Source organism: Crocuta crocuta, unplaced genomic scaffold, assembly GCF_008692635.1.
Source record: "Crocuta crocuta isolate KB4526 unplaced genomic scaffold, BGI_CrCroc_1.0 scaffold184, whole genome shotgun sequence".
NCBI lineage: Eukaryota > Metazoa > Chordata > Mammalia > Carnivora > Hyaenidae > Crocuta > Crocuta crocuta.
In genome coordinates this window covers 4,269,232-4,276,757 of record NW_027530006.1, presented here as the reverse complement: position 1 = coordinate 4,276,757, position 7,526 = coordinate 4,269,232, and the positions used below count along the sequence as shown (strand labels likewise).

Sequence of the window (7,526 nt, the reverse complement as noted above, 5' to 3'; positions counted from 1 at the left end):
CACCCTTATTAAAGTGGCACAATGAAGCAGGTCGCCCTAGGCTGAAAGCACAAATCCAGGGCAGGCTGGTCCCCTCCTTCTGTGGCTCTACTGCCCACCTCCTGACAGGAAGTTGAATGCAGTCATTCCCTCCCTAAAGATGGCTGATAACCAGCAAAACTACATTCTGCGAAGGAAGGATCCCTGAGCCCCCAAGAGAGGTCACAAGCCAGTTAGCAGCTAGAAAAGGAGGCATTTCTCACACTTGCTAATGAGTTCGACGCTTGTGAAACATAAACAGGAAGTGGGAGCTCTCCAAAGCGACCTGGAGGAAATCCACTCCCAGTCTGGTCAAAGTGTGAATCCCAGTTCCCTGGGTTGTCAAGGACACTGCCAATTAAGACTGACACCCCCACACTGCGCCCGAGGCTAAACTTCACCCGGTCCCAGTGGCGACCCCGTTTTTTTTTCACTCCTTCCCACAGCCAGGCCACTCAGCAGCGGGGTGACTGACCCGAGGCGCGGTGGGAACGGCTTACAGTCATCTCTCAACTCCCCGAACTTGGAGGGCAGGGCAGCGCAGAGGTCAGTGAAATCCCCAGCCAGGCCTTATTTTAGTCATGAATTTCCACTGGCTCGCTCCTCTGACTACATCAGCGCGGCTCACACGGCGAGCTTGGAGTTTCAGCTGTTTTCCCTGCTTCGGGCTGAGTTAGAAGGTCACCGAGACCGGACTTTGCCGGCGGAGGTAGGTGGGGGCCCCCGCCCGCGCGCACTGCAGAGGTCTGGGGCCCCTCGCGGGAGGCCTTTCTGCGCCGAGCTCAGGGCAGTGAGTTAGCTTCTCCCCCCTCCTCCTCTTCCAAGGCATCTCGGTCCGTATTAAATTCATTTTGAAAAAACAAAACAAAAATCTTTTTTTTTCCTCTCCCAATGGCACCTCTGTAATTTTCCCAGGGCCGGCTTCCCCTCATTGCCCAATGGATCCTCTTCCCTGAGCCTCCTGTCAATTCAAGGGCGGGCGCTACTGGACTCCCCACCGTAGCTCTAGCAACGGGCACAACGCCTGGCACAGAGTAGGGGGCTCACAAATGTGTGTCGACAGAATGAATGGTAGGGTTTCAGTGTGATGGACAGTTTGTCCTAGTCTCTCTCTTCCCTTCCGCTCTGGGCGCAGACCGCCAACAGCGCCGCCCAAGCTCCGGGCAGGAGGGGCGGTGGCCCACCCTGGCGGGCACGCCGCGTCCCGGCCCCCGGGGTGAGGGGCTCGCAGCCGGCGGCCCTGCGGCCGGGCCCCGGCCACGTGAAGCGTCACGCCCGGTGCTGCTGCAGGGCAGGCGTCGCCGCCGCAGTTGTGTAATGTTGCAGCCGAAGGGGAGGCGACCCGGGAGCCTCTGCTCTGGGGAGGGCAGGGGAGGGAGGGAAAGCAGGGCACGGCGCCCGGTATCTTTCAGTGCTGGACTTGCCGAAGTGGGGTGGAGATAGGCACTGNCGCACCGCGCAGACGGCGCAGGGAGCACACACCGCCAGTCTGTGCGCAGAGCCGGAGCCAGAGGCCGCGGGGACACCATGCACGCCCCCAACTGAAGCAGCACCTCAAAGCCGCAGCGCCCGGCAGCCCAGCGGATTTCAGAGAGCTCGCACTCAGAGAAACCCTTGCGGAGAGACCTCCCGGAAGCCCCTTGCAGGACAGTCCTCACCCCGACGTTCCGCTACTGCAGACAGGAGTGCACAGTGACCCCGGCTCGCCGCGCCATGGAGCGGATCCCCAGCGCGCAACCGCCCCCCGCCTGCCTGCCCAAAGCTCCAGGACTGGAGCCCGGAGACCTACCTGGGTAAGTTGGCACTCCCTGGCGCCTTCAAGCCTCGGCTCCAGCCCTACGTTCTGCGCCGCTCTCAACTCGGAGCAGCTTCGGGCGCATCCGGGGGCTCTTACCCGCCCGGGCTCCTGCAGCCAGTGCGCACGCAAAGTCACGACCCTACCTGGCCCCTCTCCCTGCAGGATGGATTTTGCCCACATGTACCAAGTGTTCAAGTCGAAGAGGGGAATAAAGCGGAGCGAGGATAGCAAGGTAAGAACACCGCACCTCTCGGGACCCCAGCCCCTGGCGCGCGCTGTTTCCAAGAAAAGTTTTCTCAGTTTGAGCTTGGCGGGGGTATGCACGGTGTGGGCTCGGTGCTTCCATTAAATGCTTGGAGAAGAAGGGACAGAAAGTGGTTCTGGGTGTGACTTCACTGCCCCAACTCTTACCTCGCTGCGGGGTGAGGGAGGAGAGGGGCTTCATCACCCGCTTCCTCTGGCGCCCACCGCCTCCCCATGCGCCTCGCAGGAGACCTACAAACTGCCGCACCGGCTCATCGAGAAAAAGAGACGTGACCGGATTAACGAGTGCATCGCCCAGCTGAAGGATCTCCTACCCGAACATCTCAAACTTACAGTAAGTGAGAAGCTGGCCCTTCTCCAAGGCAGCTCTTCTGCCCAGAGGGCGGGCGGGGGTCACTCGCCGCCTGCAGGCCCCTCAGGGTACTGCACACCAGATGGCCGGCTCGGCGCTAGCGGGAGGCTCTGTTTCGGGGTACCCTTCCCCAGCCCTGGAATTTTCGGGCGGCCTCAGCAAATGAAGTGAGAACGGCTTGGACTTCTCCAAGTTGGCTCCGATACCAACTGGGCTTCGTTTTCAAGAGTCTAAGCCTTTCCTTTCGGGTGATTTTCAGGGTTCTTTAGTTTTGCTGACTTGGGTAAAAGCAAGCAAGACGCAGATTTTCTTTACCCCCTTCTCTCCGCCGTTTCCTTTTTAAAAATAAAGAGGACTTGTTTTGGTGCGTGAGTTCTATGTCCTGTCCTTTCTTGGCAGTAGCCAACGGCTTAGCAGCCTTTGGTTGGCGAAAGGGGAAAAAAATGTATTTGAGGAGGAAGTAAAAGGCTGGATGAGCTGAAAGTTATGAAAGAGTGTCAGGAAAGAAGCTAGGGGAAGCCTCTTGGCTGCCAGACACGGTAGAAGTCCCTCCTCAGGTTGACACCACGGCAGAGAAATGTTATCTCCGGATTCCCCTGAGTTAAGGTCAGCAGTGGCTGCTGGAGAAATTTATCTGTCAGAGCTTTTCCCTGATGTACCTGCCTCTTCCAAAGTGCCTCCGAAGAAAAATGACGCTTCTCTTTTATTCTTTAATCAAGTGTGTGTGTGTCTACATACACGCATACACACTTTTTAAAACATCATCTCCAAACTTAAAACTAAATGTAGTCAACTAGGCTGTTTTTTTTTTTTTTTTTTTTTTTTTTCCCTTTAGAGTTGTTTCCCATTGCTAATAAGTGTCCCAGAGGTGGGACTTCTCAGAGCTCACTGCTGACCAAGGCTCTTTTTATTCCAGACTTTGGGTCACTTGGAAAAAGCAGTGGTTCTTGAACTTACCTTGAAGCATGTGAAAGCACTAACAAACCTAATTGATCAGCAGCAGCAGAAAATCATTGCCCTGCAGAGCGGTTTGCAAGCTGGTGAGTGCCCAAGTCTGGTTCCCATCACCTAAGCGTTGTAGCGCAAATAGCCTGTGGGCTCAACATCTGGTATAAGAAACATTGCTACAACAAATTGCTTATGCACGTTCGTTGGGGGAGATGTCATTTTATCTCTCCTAAAAGGTCAGACTTTCCATTTGGAATGTTGCTGTGTGCCACCTGGCATGAATACGTATTAGCCAAATGATAAAATATTTCTGTGGCATTTTGCTTTCAGGGTTCTGGGACATTTTCCCCCTCCTGTTTAAAATGCCAAGGCACCTATAATTTGTATCATGGGTGTTTTACAGTCAGTCTTCTTCGTACTCTTTCACTGGAGAATAAATCATGGGTATGTCCCAGTGTTTTCCTGTTTCTGTACTTCCTTATCACTGCGTGTGTGGTATGATCCTGGCAGAATGACAGCAGGAGATTTTCCTGCATTTCATGTGGTTCCCTGAATAGCCACTAGGTATCTCGGTGAGTTGCACAATCTAATGAAACCACTGAAGTTTCATCATTAGTTTCTACTGACTTCCAGAGAATCACAGTCACCTTGTAACCTTCTAGTTTCACCCGTTCCAAATAATACTGAACAGACCTGGGAGAAATTCTACCCACTGCCTCGTTCCATTCTCCTCCCCGTTCTTTCTAAGACTAGCATGACGAGAATCCCCAAAACCGAGGCAAGCGCTTTTTTCTGCCAGTTCCCTCTTGGAAAATAGGAAGATGATCATACCTCATTTCTTGGGGGTTGGGGATAGAATGCAGGGAGATGGCTTCGAAATAGCTTTGAAATGTAAAGATTCCAGCACGACTGTAACTCTTATCATTGAAAATAAGCTTACTTATGGGACATTGTTCCTTAATGTGTCTCATTTTTTGACTGGTCTCTGTGCAGTCTAGTAGGGTTGATGTCCTATAAATCGACTCTTGTTATAAACATAGGAGGATGCTCACTGCTGTGTCACTTACAGAGAAAACTCGGGAACATGCTATAAATTGAACAACAGGGAAAAACATCCATCTCTATAAATTATGTTCTGTTTCTATGATGGGATATTATGCAGCCATTACAACTCATACTTTACCTCTGGGTGGCAGGATAATGGATTATTTTTGTTGTATTTATACTCTTCAGTGTAATCCACATTTTTCCTGATTATTACTTTTGGAGTCAGGGACACAAAATCGGCAAGTGCTATTAACAAAAAGGAAAGCTCCCAGTCTTGGAGGTATGGGTATGCAGCTGAACCACAGGGCCTTCTGAAATGTCTTCCTTTGGATCTGTGTTGATCCAGGTGAGCTGTCGGGGAGAAACATTGAAGCAGGTCAAGAGATGTTCTGCTCAGGTTTCCAGACATGCGCCCGGGAGGTGCTTCAGTACCTGGCCAAGCATGAGAACACCCGGGACCTGAAGTCTTCGCAGCTTGTCACCCACCTTCACCGTGTGGTCTCAGAGCTGCTACAGGGTGGTACCTCCAGGAAGCCGTCTGATCCGGCTCCCAAACCCATGGACTTCAAGGAGAAACCTAGCTCCCTGGCCAAAGGCTCCGAAGGCCCTGGGAAAAATTGTGTGCCGGTCATCCAGCGGACTTTTGCTCACTCGAGTGGGGAGCAGAGCGGCAGTGACACGGACACAGACAGTGGCTACGGAGGAGAATCAGAGAAGGGCGACTTGCGTGGTGAGCAGCCATACTTCAAAAGTGATCACGGACGCAGGTTCACCATGGGAGAAAGGATCGGTGTTATTAAGCAAGAATCTGAAGAACCCCCCACGAAAAAGAGCAGAATGCAGCTGTCAGATGATGAAGGCCATTTCACTGGCAGTGACCTGATCAGCTCCCCGTTCCTGGGCCCGCACCCACACCAGCCTCCCTTCTGTCTGCCCTTCTATCTGATCCCACCGTCTGCAACCGCCTACCTACCCATGCTGGAGAAGTGCTGGTATCCCACCTCTGTCCCAGTGTTGTACCCAGGCCTCAACGCCTCCGCTGCAGCCCTCACCAGCTTCATGAACCCAGACAAGATCTCAGCCCCCTTGCTCATGCCCCAGAGACTCCCTTCTCCCTTACCAGCCCATCCAGCCATCGACTCTTCTGCCCTGCTCCAGGCTTTGAAGCAGATCCCCCCTTTAAACTCAGAAGCCAAAGACTAAGGGACCTTGCTGCTCTGCTCTCCTTCCTCCCTACTTCAACCCTCCCCCCCACACAAAGTATGACTGTATCAAGATTGTTCTAGTGTGTATGCTGAGATAACCTGAGGCACCACGAGAAGATTTGGGGTGCATGTGTGTGCACGCACGCACACGTGTGCCTCGTGGGTTGGTATAGAACATTAAAGCTCCTTTTGGCGTAGGGAAGATAATGAAGGATCGCCTGACATCAGGAGATTTAGGGGGGATTGTAGCAGCCCTCTGGGCTTTCCCCCACCCAGAGAATAGCCCCCTCTGATAACACACGAATCAGCTGGATTTTCAAAAGCTTCAGAGTCTTGGTCTGTGAGTCAGTCTTCATTTGGGAGTCGGGTCTGTGGCTTTGAGAAAAAGGTACTTTCAAAAGAGGGCTTTCCAGAGCGCAGTTCCCAGCCAGCTCTCATGACCCCACCCTTCTCCCTTTGATTGTTGCCGTGACTCACCAAACGGGGAGAGGACAGCCACACTGAGCTTTCTGCTAAGCGGTGAGGTAGCAGACACTGGCATGGCACGGTAGTGGTTTGGGGAGATTTCTACAGGTCTGCTCCCCACCCCTGCCTCTGATGAATAAAGAGAATGTAGTTCCCTACTCAGGCTTTCGCAGTGATTAGCTTACTAAGGAACTGAACAGGGCCCCCTGGTAAGGCTGAGCTGCCAGGGAATGAGGGAAGAGTCCCTGGGGCCTCTGGCACCTGTTTCTAGGTCTCACCTAGAAAACAGTCTTGCTGTCTGGGGAACCAGAGGCACAGGTGCCTAAGTTCCAGTCACCCCCAAAGCATAAAGCCAAGTAACAAACTGCTACCTTCAACAGGCAGAGCTAGACTCTGGTTTCAGTTCTATCCTAAAACTGCTTTTAACCAAGCTTAGCTTAAAGGCCTAACCAGCTCTCGGCACAGCCAGATCCTTTCTGCAGGCTAATTCCCCTCACCCGACGGCATAGGGAGCGTCCTTATTGCTAAAAAGGATTCTGTCTCCTTCAAAGAAGTTTTATTTTTGGTCCAGAGTACTTGTTTTCTGACTTGTCCAGCCAGCCCTGCACCAGCTTTTCAAAATGCACTATGCTTGATCGCCGATTGTGTTTTAACTTTTTCTTTTCCTGTTTTTATTTTGGTATAAAGTCATTGCCTTTATTTGTAAAACTGTTATAAATATATATTATATAAATATATTAAAAAGGAAAATGTTTCAGATGTTTATTTGTATAATTACTTGATCTACAAAGTGAGAAAAATGAATGTATTCCTGTTTTTGAAGAGAAGAATAATTTTTTTCTCTAGGGAGAGGTACAGTGTTTATATTTTGGAGCCTTCCTGAAGGTGTGAAATTGTAAATATTTTTATCTATGAGTCAATGTTAAGTAGTTGTTTTAAAATACTTAATAAAATAATCCTTTTCCTGTGGAAGAGAAAGATGGTCTTTTGCATCTTTAAAAATAGCTCAGTCTTGTGATAAGTCAGTCTGTCTCCTGCCCCCCGCTCTGGGCTGTAGGCAACAACTAGTTAATCTTGGCAACATTTCATTCAGCTTTTTATGTGCCTCGTATTCAGTCAGACAGAATAAACTTGGTCAATTTCATAGGTAAATACTTGTTTAATTTTTTTTTTTAACTAACCCTTGCTAGAGGTTCACAGTCACTCTGTGCCTTCTTGTCTAGAGTTAAGAAAAAAAGTACATTGTCCCCCCACCCCAGCCTGCTTTTGACACGGTCCTTGGAACTTGACAGAAAATCAAAATGTGGAATGGTTGGGCCTTCGGGTCTGGGGAGCTTGCTGGAGGGAGAGGCACATGGAGAAAAGATTTAATGGATTATTATGCAATAATAATTGGTGCTGGGGATAGTAGCTCTGCCAAGCCAGTCTA

The 7,526-nt window shown here is 50.9% G+C and overlaps 1 protein-coding gene across 1 annotated transcript; it reads left to right on the top strand.

The window, feature by feature from the left end:
* Positions 1 to 498: 498 nt before the first annotated feature.
* On the top strand, positions 499 to 7,075 carry BHLHE40 (basic helix-loop-helix family member e40). Its single transcript, XM_077763740.1, has 6 exons — positions 499 to 727; positions 1,481 to 1,811; positions 1,979 to 2,048; positions 2,307 to 2,414; positions 3,349 to 3,472; positions 4,774 to 7,075. The coding sequence occupies exons 2-6, from the start codon at positions 1,732 to 1,734 to the stop codon at positions 5,628 to 5,630; spliced, it is 1,239 nt and encodes a 412-aa protein (XP_077619866.1). The 5' UTR covers positions 499 to 727; positions 1,481 to 1,731; the 3' UTR covers positions 5,631 to 7,075.
* Positions 7,076 to 7,526: the final 451 nt, after the last annotated feature.

Bases quoted from the DNA above. Each gene is read 5' to 3' on its own strand.
- BHLHE40 (XM_077763740.1), top strand. From the start codon at position 1,732: ATGGAGCGGATCCCCAGCGCGCAACCGCCCCCCGCCTGCCTGCCCAAA. The intron at 2,049-2,306 runs GTAAGAACACCG...TGCGCCTCGCAG, and splicing joins AGCGGAGCGAGGATAGCAAG to GAGACCTACAAACTGCCGCA. The intron at 2,415-3,348 runs GTAAGTGAGAAG...TTTTTATTCCAG, and splicing joins CCGAACATCTCAAACTTACA to ACTTTGGGTCACTTGGAAAA.